We start from the raw sequence: 24,489 nt of genomic DNA on the forward strand, positions 1-24,489 counted from the left end.
TTTTTAAAAAATGGACCCTAAGCTCTAGGTTGGCAATTGAGCCTCTAGCATAGCTGATAAACAGACTGGGAAAAGGGAAAAAAAGCTCAGAGAAGCTGGATAAATGGAGATACTCATCATATGAACTGATGTAGTGCTCTGTAATGAAGCTAAGAGCAGCTGCCCTCCAAGGAGCTGGGAGGCTGAAGCCTTGGCTTTGCAGCCTTCTTGGATGATGCAGAAAAGCTGCAGAAGCCAGATGCTGCTGGTGGGCAGAATCAGAGCAACATGTGTTTAGTGGCAATGAAAGGCAGCTTAGTGAAAGAGAAGCAGTGATTGCCCTTGTTGTTTGCCTTTTAAGGTGGAAGTTTGGGGCACTGCATGAATGCCCTGCCCTGGAGAGAGGGTGGCTGCCCCGGGCAGCTCAGTGCTGGTTAGAGCATCTCCTGCTCTGGGGGGCAGGCTGCTTTTATCTGCTGAGTATTGCCTTCTTCCCTAATTCTCCTGATGTAACTGAGCTTGTTTTCTGCATCCTGCAATCCTACAAGAAGTGACACGGGCACAGGAGGTGTCTGCTGCTTCAGGAGACCTGGCAACAACTCATCAGTTGCTGCTCTGACATTCCTAACAAGGGCTGGGGCTCTGCAGGAACGAGCTGTCCACAATGTGAATGTCTTGTTAGAGGACAAAATCCTACAGCTTCTTCTCTGCTCTATGTGTTGCTGTCTTGCTTGCTTGCTGACATCAAGCAATGCTTGACCTTACAGTAGTTTTCCCTTGAAAAAATCCTGAACTGAGACTAAGTCAAATTCCTGTCCATGCTTGGCAAACAAGCATGGCTTGAAATCTCTCTTTAAACCAATGAATTCACATCTCTCGAGCTGTGAGGGTGGCTCATCTCCAGTGTAGGAGGTTAAATCCATCTTTTGGGAAAAACTAACCCCAAACCAGAAATATGGAGATCCACAATCTCAGTGTGGGGACACCCAGTTTGTCCTTGCCATAAGGGAAACTGCTTAGGAGACAGCAACAGCCTCTCCCATGGGATGCAGCCCCTCCTGGTGGGATGCAGCCCCTCCTGGTGGGATGCAGCCCCCCAGAGTGCTCTGCAGAGACAAACCTACAACAACTCCAGCTTTGCAGGGTCCCCCAGCACACCAGTGTCTCCCCTCCTAAGGCAGGGCAAAGCTCATCACCTGCTCCTAGCTTTCCAGTCAAGCAGACCAGAAAGAAGTGTCCCCACTGGGGTTTGTTTCTTTCTCAGAATTCCACCTTAAACGTTTTTTACTGCAACTTGTGATGGTTGTTAGCCCAGCATGCAGAGTGCAACAGGTCTGGCCATACCAAAGCAGATGACACGCTCTGATTCAGACTGGAGGGCCAAGGTTAGCCACTTACCAAAGACCCCCGCTTGTACTGACTATACCATGTGGAAGGCTTTTCTTTGGGCCAACGAGCCATTTTACTCTGTAAAATATGACATGGGTTAAAGAAAACAGAAAGCACCAAGATGCATCTTACCAGTTTACCGCGCTTGAATTCACTGAACCAGGAGCCTGGGTTTTCCTTTGGCCAAGAAGTAATTCTAGCCTAGTTTGTGGACAGCAAAGAGGGAAGAGAGAAAGAAGAAGAGGAAAAAAAAAAAAAGAGAGATAAAATAGTTACATTCAGTTTCACAAGCAGAGTCTGCATGATTTATAGAAACTGTCCAATTTCCTTTAAAATGTTTTCTTAATCTTTATACACCAGTAATAAGATCAGTCAGCAGAGCCCCAAGGTGCCAGCAGCTTCTCAAGCAGAGCAGGACAGTGTGGTGCTGCCCAGAGATGCCTTTGCACCAGCCTCCTTTGCTAAGGGCAAATGATTTCTGCCTCCTAGACACTTTGGATGCAAAACCAGCAGTGCAGGCTACGGGCAGGAGAGATAAAAGGAAAGATAGAGAGGGAAAAAGGAAATATCAGTGGTAAAAGATGCTCTGATCTTCATGGGAGGGCTGGGGTGGAAAGGCTGCTGTCACTCCAACACCAAATCCAGATCCTGCAGGGCTGGGAAAGGCAAATAATGGGATTAAGGAAAAGGCTCTGCCTGTGTCTGTGCAGCAGAAGGGTGCAGCATGGGCAGTGCATCCTTCAGAGCTTGTGCTGGACTGTCACATGTGATGGAGCTCCAACCACCTGGAGCGAGGCAGGGGATGACCTTGACAAGAACTGAGCTGTTGGAGCATCTTTCACAGCAGCCCTGCCTAAGCAGCTGAATCACTTCTTTTTTTTTGAGTCAGAGCAGAAGGAAGGAGCGTGGCTGCAGACTGCTCCCTCACCCTCCCACAAGCTCCTTCACTTCTGCTGTAAATCTCTCCAAAAACAACAGCCAAGCTCTATGCAGGTGTCTTGGGATCATCCTTTCCTTTCCAGGACGTGAACCATAAATCAAATCTGTGTGTCTCTGCTGGGTTAAGGATGGACTGAAAGGGGATAGAGCTTAAACTCTGCTGTGGCTTATAATAAAAGCACTCAGCCAATACTTAATGCTGGTGTGGTAGCTGCTTTCATTCTTCTACAAGGAAGAGGAGCAGGCTGAGGCTTTTTCTTACTTATGACTACTGCAAAAGTGTAGCACAATTTGCATTGGAGGAGCATCACAGCCTGTGGTCAGAAGAGCAGCTCCACAGTGGATGAGATGGGGCCAAAGAGCCACTGGCAGACGCTACTTTTTAAGCTGTCAACATTTTGAGGAGAGTCATGGCAAGTTAATGCAAAGGAGAAATTCATCTTCTATTTAAACAGCTCTAACAACAACTCCAGACAGATTTATGTTGTGTTGTTTGTCCTGTGCTGCCACATATTTCTGGTGGATGAAACTCAGCAAACATCTTCCACTAGAGTGGACAGCTTTGCCTGCACCTTAGCCCAGCTGCAGGGGACACTGGAAGCTCTTCCAGGCCACTTTGCAAGAGTTTCTGCTTGGCCAGCACAAGAGCTGGTCTCGAGGCATTGGGGAGAGCAGCACCAGAAAACAGAGTGTGGTTATGGGGCAATTCTGATGAGTGCAGGGAGCTGAGCACATCATCACACAAATAATCAACCTTGTGCACCAATGTCAGCAAGAGCACTGAGGCTACTTGCAATCACTTGGGAAACCAAATAACAACAACAAACATCAGGAAAAAAAAACGACAGGAGAGGAAATATTTATCTGCTCTGTCTGAAGACAGGGGAAGGTTAGAGGAATCAGTGATGCTTCTGCAATCAGACAGAGAGGCTGCAGCAGGGAATACAAGGAACAAGTCAAATGAAGCTCATGGAGAGCCACAGTTCCTGTGCCAACATCCATTTCTGCCTTTGTAAAGCAAAGTGAAGAAAATTAAGGTTTTCACATTTATTATGCCTGGGAAATCATCAAAGACATATCCCAAATCACAGTTTAATTCTGAGTTACTCAAATAAATTCTCTTTGTAAACATATCCCTTATTATTTTAGAAGCCAACGCTGTGTAACAAAGAAATGTTGTGAATCTTTAAACCTGACTTGCTATTATTCAATTCTCCTGAAACTGACTGCCTATGAATATTCATATTAGGAAACAATATCTTATCACCATGATGTAAAGGGGGGAAAAAAATGTTGTGTGGACTTACTCCTTCAGATTTCTTATCAGGGAAGATGCAAGTCTCTCCACCAGCTGTGAAATTACAGTAAACTTTGAAAGAGTCCCTGGAACATCCTTGGTTTGGATCAACCCAGTATTCACCTGGATGAAGGGAAGAGAAAGGAAGAAAGAATCAGCACAGTGAAGGACAGATGATGGGCACCTCAGCAACCATCCATCCAGGGATGGTTCATCTCTGTCATAGGCATCTATATGTATATTTTGGAAAACTGGCCATGTTCTGATTCCAGATAAAACTGTGGCACCTTACAGGAATAGTGAGTTTTTCATCATTTATCCCCATTCTAAGAACAGCACAGAATGTTTCAGTGGAAGGGACCCACAACAACCATCTACTCCAACTCTTCTCTACATATTCCTTCTCTGTCAGCCACGTTATTTGTGAGGCACCAGGACCAGGGACTCCCCAGATTATTTTTCTTCCTGCAATCACTTATATTCATCGTGTGGGCTGAGAAGCCCAGAGTGTTTGCCCCACATCCCCTCTTCTGTCCTGGGACCCACCGTCTGGGAAATCAGGGTGGCAGAGCTGCAGATCCTTGCAGGTCCGTGCTGGGTTGTGCTGAGTGCCCAATGGATGTTTCATTTGCTCAATTTCCAGTTTCAAGGAATTCAGCGACCCGAAAATTTCCTCCATGCCATCTGCATAGTCCATGTAGTTGTCAGCATTTCCATCATCCACCAGCTGGCTGGCATCAATGTTTCTCCTGGTCCTCTTGGAAGACTGGATGGGCAGTGGCTGGATGACTTCTCCAGGAGGACCCTGGTTTGTGGGGAGAGAAGGGACAACTTCTCATTGCATTGGCAGTGGGGAAGAGACAGAAGAGGCAGCCAAAGCAGCATCACAAGATACACACTAGACATGTAAAACACCCATAAGTGGCACTGAAAAAAAGGTTAGAACATTGCTTTCATCTTCTGTCATCTCCTTAGTAACTTCTCCCTTCACATCCTGCTTTACTCCCCAGCATCTCTAAGAGATGCCAGTCCCTTATCCTGCTTTCTTCCTCAGCATCCCTAAGAAATGCCATCCATTGCCAGGACTCTTTGATATGCTGAATATTTTCCCAGAAATCTACTTCCTAACATTACAACACCCATTCATTATGAATCCTATTTGACACTTCACATAATGGGTTCTACTTACAGGAGGCCCTGGGGGCCCAGGAAGACCCGATTCACCCTTTGGACCTGTTGGACCCTGGGTGGAAAAACAAGGGGAAAAAAAAATGTTATGAGTCACTCAAGAAAAAGACTTGTCACTTCTATCACATCCCAAACATTGCTTCTTTTAATAGTTTCTTGTGGGAAAAACTTTCTTCTTGTCCCTTCAGGCACACAGGAGGAGTCTCCTCACATCCCACCAAGAAAATCTCGTGGGAAGTGTCCCTTCCCACACAAGGGGGTTAGAACTGGATGATCTTTAAGATCCCTTCCAACCCAAACCATTCTAGGGTTCTATGAAATGTTTATTTTGGTGATTTTTGACACTTAGGTACAAGAAAAGATCAGTCAAAACTTGGGGTGAAACCCTAAGATTTTTCTTAGGCTCCCAACAGAAAATGATCTTCCAATGTATGAAAACGTTGACACTGCAAATCAATTAAACAGTTCTATAAATAATAAGAAGAACATCTTAAAATTAATAAAACATTGAATTCTGCATGGGAAAATGACTTTAGGAAGTTGCCTAAGAGGAATTTTTAGCTGCCTGCACAGGAGATCTGTAACTTGAAGCTTGCTTCAGTCTCATTTCTCACCCAACTCTTGGTTCCCAGCTCGCCTCCTCCTGCCTCACAGTCTATTTTTAATACCCTCAGCTTTACAGCAGGAGGTTTTCTCCTAAGGCCTATGGACTGGATTCCTCCTTGTGATCTTTACTGCACTGATGTTCAGTGAAGCCCAATGTGTGCAACAGAAACCTTCCCCAGTTGTCACTGTGGGGCTCAGACTGCAGAGAAGGCTGCAGTTGATACCCTCATCTTTGGCTATTGCCTTAATGCCACTGATGTGGAGCAGTTGCAGCAGGTTACACACTTAATAAGAGCTCTTCAGCCTCTTCATTTAACAATGTCTATACTTACTGATGATCCTTTAGCACCTTTGGGACCAGGTGGACCCTATATAGAGAAAAACACAGAAAGGAGTCAGTACATTTCCCAGCAGAGGAGTCAGTCTTGCCTTACAGACTGAGCCCTGATATATAAGGTGTTTTTTTTTTAAATTCACTTCATTTCTCTTTCCATTTTTCACATCCACTTGGGTTTGGTGTTGCATTTATTTGCCAAAGTACAAAAAGCATTTGTGTCAGACCCATCTGTGGCAGTGCTCCACACTCCTGCCTGGAAAAACTGCTGTCATTTCCATAAGCCCGAGCTGATCCTGGCTCCATGCTAGGGATGCCCACCACCAGCATCTGCTGGTCACCCAGGGGTGCAGGCTGCAGCCTTCAGGCACCCAGGGAAAACAAAAATGCAAATAGTACCAAAAAAATAATCACCACGTGAACACAGATAACCCAAAAGAAAGGGGGAGAGGAACAGGGTGGGTTAATTTCCCTGCATCCATCACTCCCTGTGCCCATCTCAGCTCAGGTGTCACCCTCCCATGCTCCTGTAGCTCAACCAAGTGGTTTTAATGGGCTGAGCTGGGAAACCCCCTTCCCATCAGCACCCTCAGACAAGGCCAGGCCAGAAGGCATGTGCTGGGTGTATCTGGGAGCACCAATGTGGGTCCAGAAGGACTATGTAGCTCCTAAGGAATGAGAAGAAAATTCTTTGCCCCATACCGGTAATCCTGGTGGCCCTGGAGGTCCAATTGGTCCAGAAGGACCTGTGATACCCTGAAAAATACAAGCAAAGCATTGATTTTCATGAAGCAATTCTGGCCTGTAGCTACACAACAAATGTGTACTTGCACATGAGCACCTGGGGTTGGAGGACTCCATACAAATCTGGAGCTTTATCTGGTTTTTAGGCATGTGCATGACCAGGGAATCTCATATCTCACTGAGGCTCATGGCTGTAAATATCAGTCCTCTAGATGCATATTTAATGTTATCATTCCTCCAAGGCTATTCAGACTCTTTTCATGCAACCCTGAGAATCTGATTTCTACTAAAATGGGTAATTTTGGAGCCTCTCTACATTTCATATGTAGAATAAACCACATTAATATAGAAAATATTCCTCAAAAACTTAGCAAGAGTGTCCTGCCAAGGTCAACCATCCTGCTATGCTGTAATTCCTGAAGGGCAGCAAACCCCACAGCTCAGAAGCACATTCCATGAAGGTCTTATGGAAAATTTACCTGCTCTCCTTTGGGTCCTGCTGAGCCCTGGGGACCTGGGAGACCTCTGTCACCCTTTTCTCCCTGCTCTCCTGGTGGTCCAATAAGACCAATTAAACCTGGATGACCCTAGGAGAAAAGAGCAGATGTTGATTATGATCTCTCACCTGAGGTAATCAAATGCCAAAGCTACCCAGCAAAGACATTTCTAGATATAAACCCAAGTATCTAAGGTGACAGGAGTCTGTAGCTATCCCTGACACCTAGAAGTGGCAGAGCAGAGCAAAGCTTTTTTGCAATCAAAAATTCTACAAATACAGGGAGAGAACTGCTGCACTGGAGCTGCTGTGCACTACATGTCACCTTGTTGCCATCACTGCTGGTGATATGGGGATGAGAAACCTGGTCTTGGATCCAGGCAGCAGCACATGCTCACCCACAGCACAATGTGGTTCATCCCTTGGGGCAAACTCACAGCTCTCCAGCTCTCCCTTTAGGAGATGTCCAATGGTTCCAGAGCACGAGAGCAGGGACACAGGGATGCTGGCACTCCTCAGCCTTGCCCTGCCAGCTGAAGGACCCTTCTACAATGACATTTTCTTCCCCAAACCCAGACATGCAAATCAGGTCACATGCAGCAAGGTTGTGTCAGCCATTCTCACCTTCTCCCCTTTAGGACCAGAGTCTCCTTTAAGACCAGGCAAACCCGGTGGGCCCTTTGGGAGGCAGGGGAGAAACAAAAGAGAGAATGAATTCATGTAAAATGCATTCACCCATTGCAAAAACTCATGGCATTTGATCATCAGGACCTACCAGTGGGCCTGGAGGACCGTCTGGGCCAGGAGATCCTGGAAGACCTTGTTCACCCTGTAAAACAGTGCAATTCCCTCAAAACAACCACTCATGACAGCAGTGCTCCCAGCTGGGGTTCTCATTATTCACCCATCTCCAGTCCCTGTGCCAGGGACTGTTTGCCCTGGCTTCTCACAGATGGTAAAGGCAAAGGGATTTATGTTCCCTTCATGCTCAGAACTCTACTGGAAAAAGGACTGTGGAGGTCATGGAATCTCTCATGGACAGACAGTGGGTGACCAGACTCCAAAAGAAAACACATGCTGGGAGATGATAGTCTTCATTTTATGATTTCTGTGAAAGATATTCTATCTGCTGTCAGACATTTAGCACAGGCAGGACATTACACTGGAAGAAAGGCATCTTCTAAGGCAGCTGGGTTATGGTAAAACACCAGGAACCACCCTGCCCAGAAGCTTTCTCAGACTTTGCTCAGTTTGGGAACACTCACAACTGGACCAGGGATCCCTCGAAGGCCATCAGGGCCAGGCTTCCCTGGAGCACCTTGGGGACCAATTGGGCCAGTCTTCCCAGGAGGTCCTTCCAAACCAGCTTCACCCTAGATGCAAGAGGCAACATGGTTTAATTTGCATTGGGGCATCAAACAATCCTCAAATATGCTGTGGCTGCTGCTAGATGTCACAGAGGGAACACAACTCCATGCAAAGCTCAGAGAACCTGTTGGTTCATTTTCCCACTGCTTTGTACCCCTTAAATGGTGAGGACAAGTCTCCAAACTCCTCCACTTTTCAGCCTGGCCTGTTTCTGCTGATTTCCAGCAGGAGCAGCCCTTTGGCTGTGAACTGTCTGGAACTGCAAGGTTTCCTGGGTTTGCCCCTGGGAGATGAGCTAGCAGAGGACATCCTCTGCCACCAGAGTTCCCATGGCTGCCTCAACAATGGGACCTGTCCTTGGCAATCCCACTCCACATCCCCCCAGCACCCCTTCTATAATGATCAAGGTCCAATAAAGCTGTGTTTGGCCTGGGGAAGCAGGTAGGGCTGTACAAGCCATAATATTTACAACATATTCAATTGCCAAAATGTCACTTCATCAATTCAAAATGAGAAAAACGTTCCCATGACCTTCCCAAGCTCTAATTATCTCCACAGCATTTGTTAAAAGATGAAATATAAGCTTAGATTTGAGGCCAGTGGCTCCAAATCCGGGCTAATTGGTTCTAACAAACAGCAAAATCAAATCACTGCCTTTCGACATCAACACTGTCAGAATATGATCCTTTTAGCATATAAAGGACATGGTAGAAGTGAAACCCTGTTCTGCTCTTACCTTGGCTCCTTTTTCTCCTTGCCTTCCTTCAGGACCAGCTGGACCAGGAGGGCCCTAGAGAAAGCACAAAACAGATGCAAAGCACAATTAGATCACACTGCTCTGAAAAGGTCCATTGGAATTAGCAAAATGATGCTACAGCCCAAGGGAGGAAGACAAAATGGAGACAAATCCATCTGAAAAGCTTTTTAAATTGGCTTCTTGCTAAATGAATCCCTGGGCTCTGCCAGCAAGGCAGGAAGAACAGGAGCACCTCATACTTGTAGTTTCTTTGGGGTGGTAAAATCGCAAAAAAACAAATCTATGAGATTCAGTTGACAAACTCCCACCAATTTCCAGTGGCTGCAGATGGTGCATAACATTTTTTTAAATTATTATTATTTTTTTTACATGTTACTGCCTTGCATTTACTGTAGACCTAGTGATAACATTTGTTTCAAAAAGTCAACAGAAGTATATTTGGTAAAACACTCCAAACCAATCAACTTACCCTTTTTCCTGGGGGTCCAGAGGGGCCTGGCTCTCCCGTGGGACCAGGGGAACCCTAGATGGAGAGGGGAGGAGAACAAGCCATAACTGCACCATGAGATGTGGTGGAAGGAGGAGCCAAAGTGTCAAATGTGAGTGGAGATCTGGAGTTGGTGCTGAGCTGAGGTGTGGGTGGGCAGTGCAACTTCCAGCACCTCCCTGGGGGTGCAGGTGGTACCTTGTTTTATCCCTTCCCACCACCCAGTGCCAGAAGGTTCAGCAAAGTCAGCCTGAAAGCCTGAGATTTTTGTTTTCCCCTGAAGTTCTTGTGTGCTCTCAGGATGGAGGGCTGAGCAGCCTGGATGGACAGGAGCAGCAAGGCTGACATGGGCAGGAGGAACAAGCATCAGTGCAGCAGGAGCTGCTGTGAATTAGATGCTCTGTGTCCTTCTGTGTTAAAAGTCCCTGGACCTGCACACAGAAACCCATGAGGAACAGATCTCATCTACCCAGTTACTCACAGTCTGTCCAGGTTCACCATCGTCTCCTTTGTCACCAGGAGGACCATCTTGACCCTAAAAAGGATTAAAAAGGAACATGCAGGTGTGTCTGGGGTACAAATCGAGTTGAGCAGTGACAGCAGCAGCAGGTCTAGTTCAGCTGCTCTTCATGTCACTGGGCACCATCCCTCCCCATCTCCTGTTGGGAGCACTGACTGCAGCAAACGTCCTGTGTCAGACACTGTGGAGAGCAGCATTGGCACAGCTACTGCCCCAAAGGCTGTAGCATGAGCAGACAGTCTGATGGTGGGAATTCCTACTCTTTCCCAAGTAAAGGAAGAGCAAATGCCAGAGGAGCTGCTGGTGAATCAACAGCACACAGTCATGTTTCATAAAACCAAGAAGAAGAATCTAACCACCCTCCTGTGAGACAAACACTTACAGCTGGACCAGGTTCTCCAGGAGGACCAGGGTCACCAGGGAAACCAACTGGACCCTGCAAAGAGAGAAGGACATCCCCAAGTCAGAGAGATATGGCACCTGGAGAACTGCAGAGCACTAGTGCTGGCTGCCCCAGTAACAGCAGAGGAGTCACCCTGTGGAGCAAGCCCCAACTCCCTCCCCTAAGACACAACCCCAGACCACATCCCATCTTTGCATCTTCAGTAGTTTCACCCTGCCACAGCCACCAATCAGCTCTGCATCCAGACTACAGGGAGCTCCAGTGTCAATGCTGGGATCTCATGGAGTGTTTCATAGATCATCGTTCAAGCGGCAGCGAAACTCCCGCAGCTCTGGGGAACGTGCAGGTTACAAGGTTCTGCTTTGTCTCACTCCATGATGTGTAACATTTTTCACACAAAGATCCCCTCAAAGCATTTAATGACTGAAACACTTCACCATTCCTCTCCATGCAACGTCTACTGTGGACTTCAAGTGATTTGGAGACCAGCATTCAGACACCAGCTTCAACCAATAATGTGGTATCCTACAAACCCATCTGTTAAGGGAGATGACTAACTCCCCTGCCTCCTCTGCTGTTCCATGCCATCTTTGCTTATCACATCATAAATTTCTTCAGCCAGCAAGCATCAAAGAAGCCAGCAAGATACACACTGTACCATTGTCATAGGGCATAAATCAGTAGAGCTCTACTGGCTTCAATAGAGCTACTGCAATTAGCATCAGCAGGGATGTGACCCTGGATGTACAACTCCCAAGTTCACATCACTCTGTTCTGATGCAGAAGACCTTGGTAATACATAAGCTCAAGTGCAAAGGAAACCTACTGCAGGCCCTCTCCATAGGGGTGAGTTTTCTTATAGCCTGCAGAAAGGACTAATAATTCAAGGATTGCTGGAAGATGTGGTACAGCTGGGTCTTTTCCTCATTAGCACCTTAGAGAAGGGGACTAATATCAGATGTCATTAGAGGAGCAATTCTTTGGCTGGTAAAGCACTGCCAATTTCCACTGAAAAACCTCTGGAAAATATCTTTTCATGCAGCAATCTGCTGGGCAAGAAAAGGAAGCACTGCTTAGGGGGGTACTTACAGGGCTGCCTTTGGGACCATCGTCGCCTGGTGGACCTTTGGGGCCAGGTGGACCAGCAGCACCAGAGGGACCTGCTTCACCCTTTTCACCTCTTTCACCTTTAGGACCCTGTAAAGGACAAAGGGTGTTTCTATCATCCAGAAAAACAACTTACTGATCTCTAATTATCCTTTAGTGGGTTCTGAGAAAGAAGCTCTGCTTGTACCTCAGAAGATGAGGACATGATTTAGCAGTCCCTTCCCACAGGGATGGGATGGTGCTCATGTTGCTCAGCCGTGGGCAGCCCATGCTCAGTGACTAATTGTTAGACTATAAATACCCAGTAACATGGTGATGTGTCACCTGATACCCAAACCAAGGAGGGGGCTGGTTCAGTCCCTGCAGCCCCATCCACATCCTTCAACACCCCTTCAACCAGCTCCTCAGGGGACACCACTGAAGAAAAGGTCTTCTCCATCAGAGCAAGAGCCACCCCGTTGCACACTTACCGGGAGGCCAACCTCGCCAGGAAGACCAGGCTCACCAGACTCTCCAGGTTCACCCTACAGAAGGAAAAGAGGGGGATCACAGTTCTATTTCTGCAGGCTTTTCTGTTGACTTAGCAAAGCCCCTGTGTGAGTGTTGTGGCAAACCCTTTTTGGGCTTCAGTCAGGGTTTTCTGGATTCTTTTCTGGGTCATTTACCTTCTCTCCTACTGCACCAGGATTTCCTATTCCCCCAGGAGGACCCTGTGGACCATCTGCTCCTGGTGGTCCTGATGGACCTCTGGGTCCAGGTGGGCCTGGTGGGCCCTGAGAGAAAGAGGAGGCAAATTTAAGATATGTTTCTTGGAGCAATGTCTATGTCAGTACTAAAAAAAGAAGTCTGAAACCATCTTACCATTTGCCCAACATCACCTGTCTCTCCCTTCTCACCAGGTGGTCCAGGCAAACCCTGTGGAGGTGGAGGGGATGAGTTTTAGCTGTAGACATCTCACAGCCCCAGCTCTCATTACCCTGAGCCCTCCTTCAATACTGCAAATTACCTGCAAGCCCACGGGGCCAGGGGGACCAGGAAAACCTCGGGGTCCTTCATCACCTTTCTGACCAAAGAGGCCTTGCTGTCCCCTGGGACCTGGCTCTCCATCAGCACCCTATGAAGAGAGAATCTAACACAGCTTAGCAAAGGCTCGAGGTAGATGCCAAACCCCCTCCCCACCAGCTTCTGCTGCAGCCAGGGGCCACATCCAGCTCGTGCTGTGGGCATGGGCTGTGCCAGGCAGAAACTGCCACCCCTGCTGTGCTTCTCAGGAGATTTTATGGTAAGAAAGGGGATTTCTGCTAACAGGGGACAATACTCACAGCTGGGCCAGGCTGACCAATGGGACCCTGTGGGCCAGTAGGACCTGGTGGACCCTGTTTTAAAACAGAAGTGCAATGTCACCATTAGGATCACAGAGTAAGAAATCCCTCTGGAAAAGGTGATGCCTTCAACACAGCCCCCATGAAATGTGCATTCATTCCCAAAATGGGGAGGTTGGATGGGGTCAAGCCTCCCCAGACACACTAACATCCTTCAGCCCCAGTGCCAATGGCATGGGAGACATGTCTAAAGAGTTCTTTGCTTCAGCAAAACAGCAGCACACCCCTCAGCTCTCTCTAGACAGTTTTGTCTCATTTATTTTCCATCCCCCAGGCTGGGAGCAGCACACCAAGGTGCTGCAGCAGGTATGAGAACCACAGCTGAGCACCCAACTTTAATGGCAAGGGCTGAAGAGGTTTCACAGTTATTAGCACAGTACATGGGCAACATGGAAACATCTCAGTGTGTTCCTGGAAGCTGGAGGATCACACTGCAGGTATTTGCTCTTTTTCGTGTCATGTGGGTATTTGATAAAGCAAAAGAGAAGATGAAACGATGATAGGAAGAAATTCAAATGACATTGTTTTCCATCTCCAGCAAGTCAGACAGCAGAGCCATACTCCTCCAGGGAAGTGGCTACCACAACATCCAACATCCACCCCACTTACCTGCTCCCCTTTGTCCCCCTTGCTGCCCTTCTGGCCAGGCTCCCCGATCTCTCCCTGCCAGGTACAAAGGGCCGCAGTTAGTTCACTTGGTCACCACATCCGTATCTCAACATTCAAGCAACAGCCCTGTGTGTCTGCACCCTCATCCCAAAGATGCCAATTCCCACAGAAATACCCCGTAAAGTTCTGGAAAAGACCAGAGATTTGGCTGCTCCAGGTGTACCTGAACCCTTCTGCACCCCAAAGCATTCCTTAGCTGCCATGTGATGCAAGAAGCACCACTTTGCACATCTTGTTGGCAGCTTGTTGATGGGTGATTCATCCCAGCTAATGTTTTCTAAGACTCCTCCAGTCCAGAGGAGCTTTAAGAAAGAGTGGGGACAGGTAAGGAATTTGGGAAGGCCAGACACCCTGGGGCAGGCCACCTGCTAAAGGTTTTGGGAAGCAGCACATCCAACCCTACGTAGCAGAAGGAGTGTGGTGGCAATGGGGGCACATCTCCCAGCTCCTTCCCAGTCTGACCCAGTGCAGCAGGGAGCTGCTCCCACCTTGTCTCCATCCTCTCCAGGGGGGCCAACAGGACCTGCTGGCCCCGGCAGTCCCACTGGGCCCTGGATGCCATCCCGACCAGCTGGTCCTTGTGGACCCTTCTCACCCTGGAAACAGAACAAGCAGGAAGGTCACACAGAGCTCTCCTCCACCCTCCAACAACCCATTATATCCCATTAACGTTTTATTCAGCTGCTAATGACCCCTGACTAGATGGGCATGTACAGCAAAACCTGTTTCCAGCTGATATTTCTTCAGGCTCTCTGTGCTGCCTGGAACAAGGCAAGATTTCTATCTTCAGAGATAAAGACAGAACAAACAAATCTAAACAGTGAGCACCCAGCCCACAGCTGCAATTTCACTGCTATTGCAATATAATCAGATTTAATCTGAACCCTCTGCCATCTCTCTCTGGATGACAAACAAGACCCCAACTAGTTTTTATTCCTATAAGCCAGTTTTTATTAATTCTGGTCCTGGCTGCCCCAGCACTCACTGCCTGCTCCCTCCCTGGCTGATCCCCAACTAACAGGGGATTCTCAGGAGCCCCCAAGCTCCTCCTGAGCTTCTGGGCAAAGAAAAACACTTGAAGTGAATAAAGCAATCTCCTGGTCTCCTGCTTAAACATCTACCAGTATTCTTTGTACCTGGAGCCTTCAATCATATTTTTTTTGTTTATAGGAAGTAAAGAGTGAACATTTTTCAGTTTTCTTGTACAGAATTTAATTGCATCTGATTCCTGGGTTCTCTCTTCTGAATAATTAGATGCCACTTAAATTGCCTATTCATCTACCCACAGATACATCACGTAGGTACTTGGCAGGACAGATGTTCATAGAGCTGATTCACCAGGAAGCTCTTGCCTCTGGACTAGCTGCTGGAGTTTTAATAAGCCAGCAAACGTGGGATACAGTGGCTGATAAACCCTTTTGATAACAACAATCAATCACCCTGAGTGTCCTCGTCTCCTCTGAACTCGCCAACGCCAGCACCACTGTGGGCTCTGAAGCTGAGCTCCAGCTTCAGGCAGGTTTTCAGTCCCTGCAAAACCATTTGGGTTCTTCCCTGGGACTGTCACGGTGCTGTTCTCTCCGGGGACAGAAATAGTCCTCCCAGCCCACCCTCCCCAGCCCGCACGTGACACGTTCCACTCGTGGCAGGGCAGTGAAAGACGTGTGAGTGAGCGTGGGCTGGTGCCAGCGCGGGAGCGGGGCCGTGGGGCAGGACTCAGCCGTGAGCTGCCTGGGCTCTGGCTGGGAGCAGCACTTTCCACAGGAGCCAGTGGGGATTCACCAGGAAGCTCTTGCCTCTGGACTAGCTGCTGGAGTTTTAATAAGCCAGCAAACGTGGGATACAGTGGCTGATAAACCCTTTTGATAACAACAATCAATCACCCTGAGCGTCCTCGTCTCCTCTGAACTCGCCAACGCCAGCACCACTGTGGGCTCTGAAGCTGAGCTCCAGCTTCAGGCAGGTTTTCAGTCCCTGCAAAACCATTTGGGTTCTTCCCTGGGACTGTCACGGTGCTGTTCTCTCCGGGGACAGAAATAGTCCTCCCAGCCCACCCTCCCCAGCCCGCACGTGACACGTTCCACTCGTGGCAGGGCAGTGAAAGACGTGTGAGTGAGCGTGGGCTGGTGCCAGCGCGGGAGCGGGGCCGTGGGGCAGGACTCAGCCGTGAGCTGCCTGGGCTCTGGCTGGGAGCAGCACTTTCCACAGGAGCCAGTGGGATGCCTGGGAACACGGATGCCACGCAGCACCCCGGGAACTGGAGCCAAAACCTCTGCAGCACCTTCTGTGCCGGCCCGTGGCACAGAGAGAGGGTCGGGACCGATCTGGGCTCAGTGGAAATCACTGCTGCTGTTGCATCCCTGTGAGCAGTGATGGGCTTGGCTCCCTCTGCCAGAGGCCTGTCCTTTGGCTGTTTGTCACTAGCAGGTCACACAGGCTGTCATTTCACCTGTTCGATCATCATCCCTTCTCATTGCCTGAAGACATTTTGGTCCCTGGTCCATTTTTGATAGCACAGGTGTCCCAAACTGGGCAGCTGAGCAGCTGATGGTCAGTGCTTTGATGCTCCCAAGATGAGATAATTCCTTCCTAATTGAATCCCCCACCCCCCCTTTTTTAAAATATATATTCTATACACCTATCCCAGAGAATGTCTCCATGCTCAGCTTTCTACTACATACATTTCTGTTTATGTTAATCTTTATATGGGTACTTACTGGGGCTCCCTTTTCACCTGCAGGTCCTGGAGGTCCCTGGGGGCCAGGTCGCCCTGGCAAGCCTATTGGGCCGGCTGATCCAGCAGGACCACGCTCACCAGGAGAACCCTGTTTGGAGAAGAAGGAAGCAAGCATTAAACTGAGTATTGAGCTTGATCTCTCTACAGAAAGAAATTCAGCAGTAAGATGCTGCAGTGTACTGTGAGTGAATGGGCACATCTGATGGGGTGACTACCAGGGGATGACTTGGTACCATCAGCCCGAGGGGCCCTGCAGCTCTTTTTAAAAATTAAAATCTCTGGAGGGGCTGAGTTCTCCTCTGGATGGGGCAGCTCCTGGGAGGGACACGGTCAGCTTGGAAAAACAGCATGAGCCACTTCATGGCCAAGGCAGCAGGGAGAGCTGGATAATGAATATTTGCTTCCAGTAGGGCTGAACTGACCACGGATCTCAAGTGGGGACAACTTTCAGAGGGAAAGCTGGTGATTTTGGAACTCTTGATGTTCCAAATCATCCCTGTTCCCTCAGCTTGTCACGTATGTTCACAGCTGACACCACTAAAATGACTGAGCTATTACATGTGTGTCTTGTAAAATAAAGCAACACCCAGCAAGTAGTGCTAAGGAAGGAAGAGATGAAGCCCTGGGCTGTGACTAACCCTCCTCTTGGCTTGCCAAGCTTGTGTATGTGTTAGGTGGTGCCTGCAAGGGGAAGGATACTCACTGCTGGACCTGGGGGGCCTGGGGGACCCTCGTTGCCTTTCAGCCCTGGAGAACCCTGGAAGGAGGAAAACAAAGTCATTTAGGGAGGTGGGTTCTGCACCCACCACCTGGGCATCCTCCCCACTGGAAGGACCCAGCAGCCTCTACTCACGATGGGGCCAGGGAGCCCTCTCTCTCCTGGGAAGCCTCGTAGTCCTGGGGGACCGTCCTTCCCTGGCAGGCCGGCGGGACCAGGGTCCCCCTGCAATGACAGTGATAAATCCCTGAGGATCTGCAGGCTCCACAGAGACCCAGCTCCTCCCTCTGGGCTCCAGTGGTGTGAGGCACTGTGGAACATCACATGTCTTGTCTGAATCATCTCTCTCCATCTCTGGGAGAGAGGCAGGAGTCCAGGATTGCAAGGAGGGTGAGGCCCTACCTTGGTTCCTTCCTTTCCAGTGAGGCCAGGAAGACCTTGTTCACCTGGGGGACCCGGAGGGCCTGGATGTCCCCGTTCACCCATTGGCCCAGTCTCACCAGTTGGACCCTGAAGAAATAGAGATCAGGGAGAAGGTGGCTATCAGCAGAACCAGTGAAGCAAGTGACACAGGCTATCAGTTTGCTCCTTACATTGCAATGGGGTGGAAGAGCCTCCTTCCCTTAGCTCTCCACTCAGTTTCAAACATTTTCTCAATTTCACAGCCATCAAGCTTGCTCGGACATGACTTTACCTCCCCTGGAAGAGGAGTCTCTGTTCTGTACAACCTGTGGTCCCACCAGCTCCAGCTGAGCCACCAGAGCTCTGAGCACCAGTGACTATGAGCTATAGGTGCTGGTGCAAACACGAATATTTGTTTCTTACCTGAGGGCCTACGACACCAGGGGGTCCTGGAGGGCCAGTCTTGCCTTGGAAACCCTGTTAGAGAAAAGGAAAAGAGAAATAGGTGACACTTCAGACAAGGAGTGCTCCAGCAAGGGTCATAGGCTGCCACCTGATGCTCCTCCTCTGGTGAAGCCACTGACCAAGAACAAGTGGGCACCCAAAGACAAAGGAAACAAGAAATCAAACAGGAAGGGGAAAATGTGTATTTGTACATTTACACAGGGGTGAAACAGAGGAAGAAAAAAGGGTTCTCAAAGCTCAGCTCTGTTGTTTTGATGGAGCTACTGTGGAATGGCTGAAGGACAGGCCAAATATCTATACAAATAATGAGCTGTGTTCATAAGGCCTCTAGATGAAACGGCTGTTAAAAAGGCAGAGTGTGCACAATTCTTAATAATCATGTCCCTTCTCCCACTCTCCATACTGGTTTAGGCTTAGCTCCTGGGAGCTGGGAGACTGTCTGCCACTTTTGGCACCTGCAGCCCTGATCTCCAGCCCTGCTGAAGCCACAACCCACCACCCCTGGGGGCTGTGTGAAGCTTTATCAACATCTGTTGAAATAATTTAGTGCATCCAGGCAGAACGATTTTCAGGATCAAACCCTCACTCTGGATTTGCATGTGAGTGTTTGCAAGGCTGACTTTCCAAAGAACTTGTCTCTCTCGCCCTGTCCAACATTAGTGTTACTTGTTGAGAGCCAAAGTGACAGATGTTGCTGCTTGTGTCCCTTCTCCTACCCCTGTTGCCTGGTGGCACTGCTCAGGTCCCTTCAGTCATCCTTTCTTCTGCACCTGTTAAACAGGTGTAATGAGCCTATTTGTTTCCCCTCCTTGACCTTCCTTTCCCCTCTTCGCCCCTGCTTTACCCTCCTTTCCTTGCCCTTAGAAGAAAATTCTTCACTATGAGGGTTGTGAGACACCAGCAGAGGTTGCCAAGGAAAGTTGTGGAGGCCCCATCCCTGGAGGTGTTCAAGGCCAGGTTGGATGGGGCTCTGAGCAAGCTGGTCTGGTGGGAGGTGTCCTTTCCAAGGCAGGGGAGTTGGATCGAGATGTTCTTTAAGGTCCCTTTCAACACAAACCACTCCATGATTCTATGAAATCACAAATGTGCTTCTCTCCAAATGCTGATGACAAGTAGCAAAGGCTCCATGACAGCTACTTAAAGTGACATTTTGAAGAGTGACAAGAAAGAACTGTCCCCACTGCAATTGTTTGGCTCTCCTAAGCCACTCTTCTAAATGCACATTAATTATCATTCTTACTATAGCACTCAAGCTGACAAGCTTGAGAAATGGCATTTGGGGCATATTCAAGCTATTTTCTCATTGCCACAAAAGATGATCAGCTAAATCCCAAGCCAACAGTAACGTGTCAGGCTCTAAAATCTACTCAGTGCTATTCTATAGCTGTTCTATAACCTGTCATTGATGGGGAAGTGGTGGAACATCTTGGTGAAATGAACATACAGTTTCAACTCTTATTACAGAAAAAGATTTCAGCCAGTTTTGTGGGGGACTTTTCTTATTCATCTGAAGAAAGGGGTTTCCTTCTATCCTGCCTGGGTCTTGGGCACAGAGTTTTCAGCTTTTTTTCTTCTTTTTTTTAGATCCAATCTTTTTAAATTTCATCTGGCCAACTCTTTCAGTGCCCTCCAGCCTGCCCCTTTGGCATGAAATGAGAAGTCAAAGGAAGGGAACTATTTGACACAGAGATTTCAAGTCTAGGTTTGCTGGTGTGAAGGTACCAAAGTGAGCTGCTCAGGTGGAAATAACATTTAATTCCTTTGTATGTTTCTCTCCTGGCTGTTTAGCACTGTGGAATTGAAATGGGACAAAAAAGGGACTTCTGCTACCTGGGTCTGTGCATGTCTGTGTGTACCCCAAGAGGATTCAGGGGTAAGTGAACTTTGCAAGCTTGTTGGTGGCACAGATTAGCAGATGAGCAGTTTTCTGGAAGCATTTGCCCTTGGCAGACAGGCTACTGCTGCAATGAGTTAAGAAAGCTCTCAGGGAATGGTTTCAGACCTCAGATAATCGAAAACCCATTCTCCACCCGTATTCGTACAGGCTTGGAGTTTGATGCTTTTATTCCTGTCTCAAAAGTTGATAACAAGCAAAGTTGTAACTGCTTCTTCTAATTTGGGTGTGGCTGTCCTGGATGTTCCAGGTAACTCAGTGGAGGAAGACTATAAATGTCACAGTCAGGCTGTGGCAGGTGAAAACTCTTCTCCTCTAAGTTAATACTGACCTGAGGAGTGTGTTCAAAAGTACAACAACCATTGCAGAAAAGTCAGTCTCATGGAGTGTAAATAAACACGGGGTGTTGTGTTGAGCAGTGTTTGCTTTGCCTTGCTCAGCAAATGCCAGGCAAGTTAATTAAACTGTTGTGTGGTAAGCTGAGGGGAAAAAAAAATATGAATCATGTGCAAAGCTTTTTTAATGCTCATTTGCTAGGGAAGGCAGGGAGAAAAAATGCCAAGCTGAGTAGAGGAAGCTGTTGGGTGGTTGTTGGTTTTTTTCCCCCTGTAAAATAAACATAGAACAAAGAGTCTATCTGCTAACATGCAGCATGCAGGGGTGGGGAGAGGGACACACCAACAGCAGCCAATGAGCTGGAAAAAGAATAAACATCTCCAAAAATGCCAAACAGAAAACACTAATTACTGCATGCAGAAGAGTACATGGCAGAAGGGTCATTTTTGCTTAAGGTGTCCTTCAAGCAAAAAAAAAGGGGCAGGAAACAGACCACCAGACACACTTTCAACTAGGTCACTGTGCCTTCTCCAGACGAGTATATAGTTTACAATTCCTGGCAAAATTTCGGGTAATTTCTTGTCTAGATTAAAAAGAGTGCTGAGAGTGCTGTTGGTTTTTTTCCCCCTGTAAAATAAACATAGAACAAAGAGTCTATCTGCTAACATGCAGCATGCAGGGGTGGGGAGAGGGACACACCAACAGCAGCCAATGAGCTGGAAAAAGAATAAACATCTCCAAAAATGCCAAACAGAAAACACTAATTACTGCATGCAGAAGAGTACATGGCAGAAGGGTCATTTTTGCTTAAGGTGTCCTTCAAGCAAAAAAAAAGGGGCAGGAAACAGACCACCAGACACACGACAGCCAGGGTATCATACCTTCCACATGCCTCATCGTTCTCCTTTGGTGAGAAACAATGATTACATCTGTGCAACAAAACCTTTTAAAATGGACAAAGCAGTATGTGTACGACACTGGGAGGTACCTACACAGCCAGGAGCTGCTCCCTGGCTCACAGCAAGGGATTATTGCTGGAGAGGGCTTAAGCAAAACTTGGCGAGGCTCTTGTGAGTAGCTTTGGCTAAAAGGCAGCAGCAGCAGCAGCAGAGATGCTCTTCTTCCTCAGGGGTTAAGACAAGAGGCTGGTACATGAGCCTGCTGCAGTGTGCACAGAAAAACTAGAGCAAAACTACTGCACCCCTCATCTTGGGCAGGAATTGCCTTCCTCTCAAAACCAGGAGCTGTAACTCTTACTCTCTCTGTAACTCTAAGCAACAGTTCTTGGCGTGGATCACATGGTGAATCAAGACGTGAAAATCATTTATTTCTCAGCAGCTGGGTGTGGAGAGCTGAGCTTGCAAAAGGTGGAGTCCACCTCACATGGAAAATCTCTGCTAGCACAGCCCTAGAGGTCACCCCTCTCACACCTCTGGAACAGAAAGATGGAAAACCTGCTCATCTCCAAAGGACGGAGTGGGAACAAAGGCACAGAAGTTACCCTGGTGCTCCAGAGGGAATAGGCACCAGATGTTCCTTTCCCCTGGGAGGCCAACAGGACAAGCATTTCAGCAAGCTCCTGGGGTACAGAGCCCATCTGCTCAGAAATCCTCCCCCAGCTGCTTCTCCACCTCATGAAAGCCAGAGCCATGCCAGGTGCTGGTGCTGACCCAGACTCAGCCCCAGCCAACATCCTCCCACCTCATGAGGAGCTGCCTCTGCAGCACCCATCAGAACCCAGGTGCCTCCCATGCCAGGCACCAGCATCACTGCATCTCTCCATCCCTGCTCTCTTCATACACAAAGCACATGTCGAGCTCCACACTCTACTGAAGGGACAGAGAGAGGGAGGAGCTGCTGCACAACCTGCACAGAAATCATCATTAGACCGACCTGTCCTGCTCAGAAAGGAGTTGATTCCCATAGACCACCCCATGCAGCTGGAGAGACACAGACCTCCATGGAAACCAAATGTGTGGCTACATCTCCCCAGCTGCACAGAAGGGTTTAGAAGAACCAACCAGCAAGACAAGGCTCAGGACTAATGATCTGCCCAAAACTTTTTGGCTACTTACAGTTTCTCCTCTCTGTCCGGGGTGACCAGGCAACCCATCCTTCCCAGGAGGACCCTACAGCAGAAAACCAGGGTGAGAAGGAACAGAACCAAGTGCTCAGTAGCAGAACTGATAAGGAAGTGAATCAAACCCACTGGCCTCCTTGCATTAGTTCCCATTCATTTTACAGTGAAAAGAGGGTGCTCAGAACACTAAAAGCCCTTTCCCACAGATCTCCCAAAGGGAAGATTTATCTTACAGGTCCAGTGCAGGAGGGAGTTGTCCACCACAGGGAAGGAAATCACTCCAAAAAGGTTTCTGAGCTCCCTCACCAGGGTATAATAATGGCAGAGACAGAAGAGTTACTCCGCTGTGCTCTCCTCCCAGTGTACAGAGGGAAAAATAAGGAACAGAGCAACCATGAAAGATCCTGGTGATATTGAGTCATTAGGAAATGAACATTTATAATCAGCTGCAATTTACTTGGCTATTTAAAATCTTAAACTGTGGGGTTATTATCGTGATGGCTCAGTAATGCCTTTTATTGGGTATGTCACCACTTGTCAGAGCAGCAGCTATGACTGAGCTGGCACAGGCCTCACTGAGGGACTTTATCTCTTTGCATGTTCTAGAAAGAGAGTTACTTACAGGGGGGCCTTTTGGTCCAGGAAATCCAGTGGGTCCTTGAGGCCCTGGTGGTCCCTGGGATGCAAAACAAGCCAGGAAACATGGTTAAGGAACCTGCAATGCTTTGCCATTAAACACTAGCTCTGTGTGAGCAGTAAGTGAGCACCAAGCTATGGGAAGCCAGCAAATAAATGCACCAAAGTGTGAGATGCAGCTGCATGGGCTCATTCCTTGAAATAATGCATGGAGAGATAAGATCCATGGGGCATGTTTCACTTCTGGCCTGTCCAGCTGCAAAAGCACTGCAACATGGAGAGAGCCATCAGCCCTTTCGTGCCTTTCCCTCCAAGCATGATGAAAAAGAGGTCTTGTCCCATCCCAGCTCAAGTGAGAGCACCTGGGAAAAGTAGCACAAGGTCCATGGGGACCACCTCCTCCAGAACATCAGGGCTCTGGCTGTCTGCAACAAAGCCACGAGTGACTTTTCCCTTTTCTCATGAGGTGATGCTCACACAGAACACCCCAGGTCCCATTTGAACCTTCCTTGAAGAGCTCAGAAAGGAGCTAAGGGCTGTAGGTGACTTGTGAGACCTCTCTCCACACAAGCACATTTCACCCTGCATTTCTAAACAGATTTTTCCTTTTTGCTGTCGGAGGCACCCAAAGCTGCATCCCAGCTCCAGGGAGCTGCCCACCCCTCTCTGCTTCACAGGGTACTTGGGAGGATGCTTGCTGCATAAAACCCTCAGCATCACCTCTGCAAACCCCTCTCCTCCATCATGTTCAACTAACAGGCTCGGACTGAGCTCTGCTTTAGCCCCACCAGCCCATCTTACCCTTTCTCCAGGAGGACCAGGGGGGCCATCACCACCAGAGTTGCCCTTTGAACAAATAAAATAAACAACACACAGTTAAAAGGACATAATCACCACCTCACCAGCTCCCCCAGCCCCTCTCTATCAATAATTCTGTACCAGCAGCAGCAGCCAGTGACAAACGAGCAGCTGCTCGTTCCCCCCACATTGTTTAATAAAAATACAGGAAAGATAACGTTGGGGAGCTCAGGATATTTCTACCAGATAACAGCCTCCCTCTGAGAGATAAATGCTGCCACAAAGAGGAGGTATTTATCAAAAATTCATGCTGACACAAAGCTGAGAGGTTTCTGCTTAAAGCTGGCGGAACGGTGGGGACAACGTCTCTCTACAAAAGCTTTTGCTTCCATCATGCCCTGCAATTGATGGTCACTTAATCAGTCCCTGCAGCAGGTTCTGGAGCTGAGTGTGCCTCCAGATTGGCTGGCCAAGAAAAAAAATGATGCCTGTTTTGCTCAGTGACTGGTGATGGGCTCACAGTTTGCATGAAAAGTGGCTCAGCAAGGTATAACGCCCTGGAGCCCATCCGCAGAACATGCCCCTTCACCCATGGAGCCCAAGGCCTCCAAGGTGGTTCAAATGCTACTTCAACATCAAAAAACAGGGCTTAGGGGAAGTGTAAGAGGATCACAGGGTCGTGCTGGTCCCTGACATGGGAGTGCTCCCTCCTCTCCTGGTTGTGATGGCTCTCAAACCACACACATACTTGAGGTCCT

At 48.4% G+C, this 24,489-nt stretch overlaps 1 protein-coding gene across 2 annotated transcripts in view; it reads right to left on the bottom strand.

Moving 5' to 3' along the window:
* The window catches only part of COL5A1 (collagen, type V, alpha 1), a 144,887-nt gene that overhangs the window by 6,056 nt on the left and 114,342 nt on the right, over positions 1-24,489 (bottom strand). The window contains exons 35-64 of one of the 2 annotated variants that reach the window (XM_009998856.1): positions 23,735-23,779; positions 22,920-22,973; positions 22,293-22,346; positions 17,946-17,999; positions 17,523-17,630; positions 17,256-17,345; positions 17,106-17,159; positions 16,383-16,490; positions 14,154-14,261; positions 13,606-13,659; positions 12,937-12,990; positions 12,621-12,728; positions 12,476-12,529; positions 12,280-12,387; positions 12,085-12,138; positions 11,597-11,704; positions 10,487-10,540; positions 10,066-10,119; positions 9,567-9,620; positions 9,077-9,130; positions 8,238-8,345; positions 7,748-7,801; positions 7,597-7,650; positions 6,956-7,063; positions 6,435-6,488; positions 5,731-5,766; positions 4,794-4,847; positions 4,151-4,409; positions 3,615-3,727; positions 1,378-1,446 (exon numbers count right to left, since the gene is read on the bottom strand). In XM_009998856.1, coding sequence (XP_009997158.1) covers positions 1,378-1,446; positions 3,615-3,727; positions 4,151-4,409; positions 4,794-4,847; positions 5,731-5,766; positions 6,435-6,488; positions 6,956-7,063; positions 7,597-7,650; positions 7,748-7,801; positions 8,238-8,345; positions 9,077-9,130; positions 9,567-9,620; positions 10,066-10,119; positions 10,487-10,540; positions 11,597-11,704; positions 12,085-12,138; positions 12,280-12,387; positions 12,476-12,529; positions 12,621-12,728; positions 12,937-12,990; positions 13,606-13,659; positions 14,154-14,261; positions 16,383-16,490; positions 17,106-17,159; positions 17,256-17,345; positions 17,523-17,630; positions 17,946-17,999; positions 22,293-22,346; positions 22,920-22,973; positions 23,735-23,779 — 2,340 coding nt within the window. Of the gene's footprint in view, positions 1-1,377; positions 1,447-1,500; positions 1,570-3,614; positions 3,728-4,150; positions 4,410-4,793; positions 4,848-5,730; positions 5,767-6,434; positions 6,489-6,955; positions 7,064-7,596; positions 7,651-7,747; positions 7,802-8,237; positions 8,346-9,076; positions 9,131-9,566; positions 9,621-10,065; positions 10,120-10,486; positions 10,541-11,596; positions 11,705-12,084; positions 12,139-12,279; positions 12,388-12,475; positions 12,530-12,620; positions 12,729-12,936; positions 12,991-13,605; positions 13,660-14,153; positions 14,262-16,382; positions 16,491-17,105; positions 17,160-17,255; positions 17,346-17,522; positions 17,631-17,945; positions 18,000-22,292; positions 22,347-22,919; positions 22,974-23,734; positions 23,780-24,489 lie in introns of both variants that reach the window. The other variant, XM_009998855.1, reaches the window with a different exon arrangement.

Source organism: Chaetura pelagica, unplaced genomic scaffold, assembly GCF_000747805.2.
Source record: "Chaetura pelagica isolate M959 unplaced genomic scaffold, ChaPel_1.0 scaffold405, whole genome shotgun sequence".
Lineage (NCBI taxonomy): Eukaryota > Metazoa > Chordata > Aves > Apodiformes > Apodidae > Chaetura > Chaetura pelagica.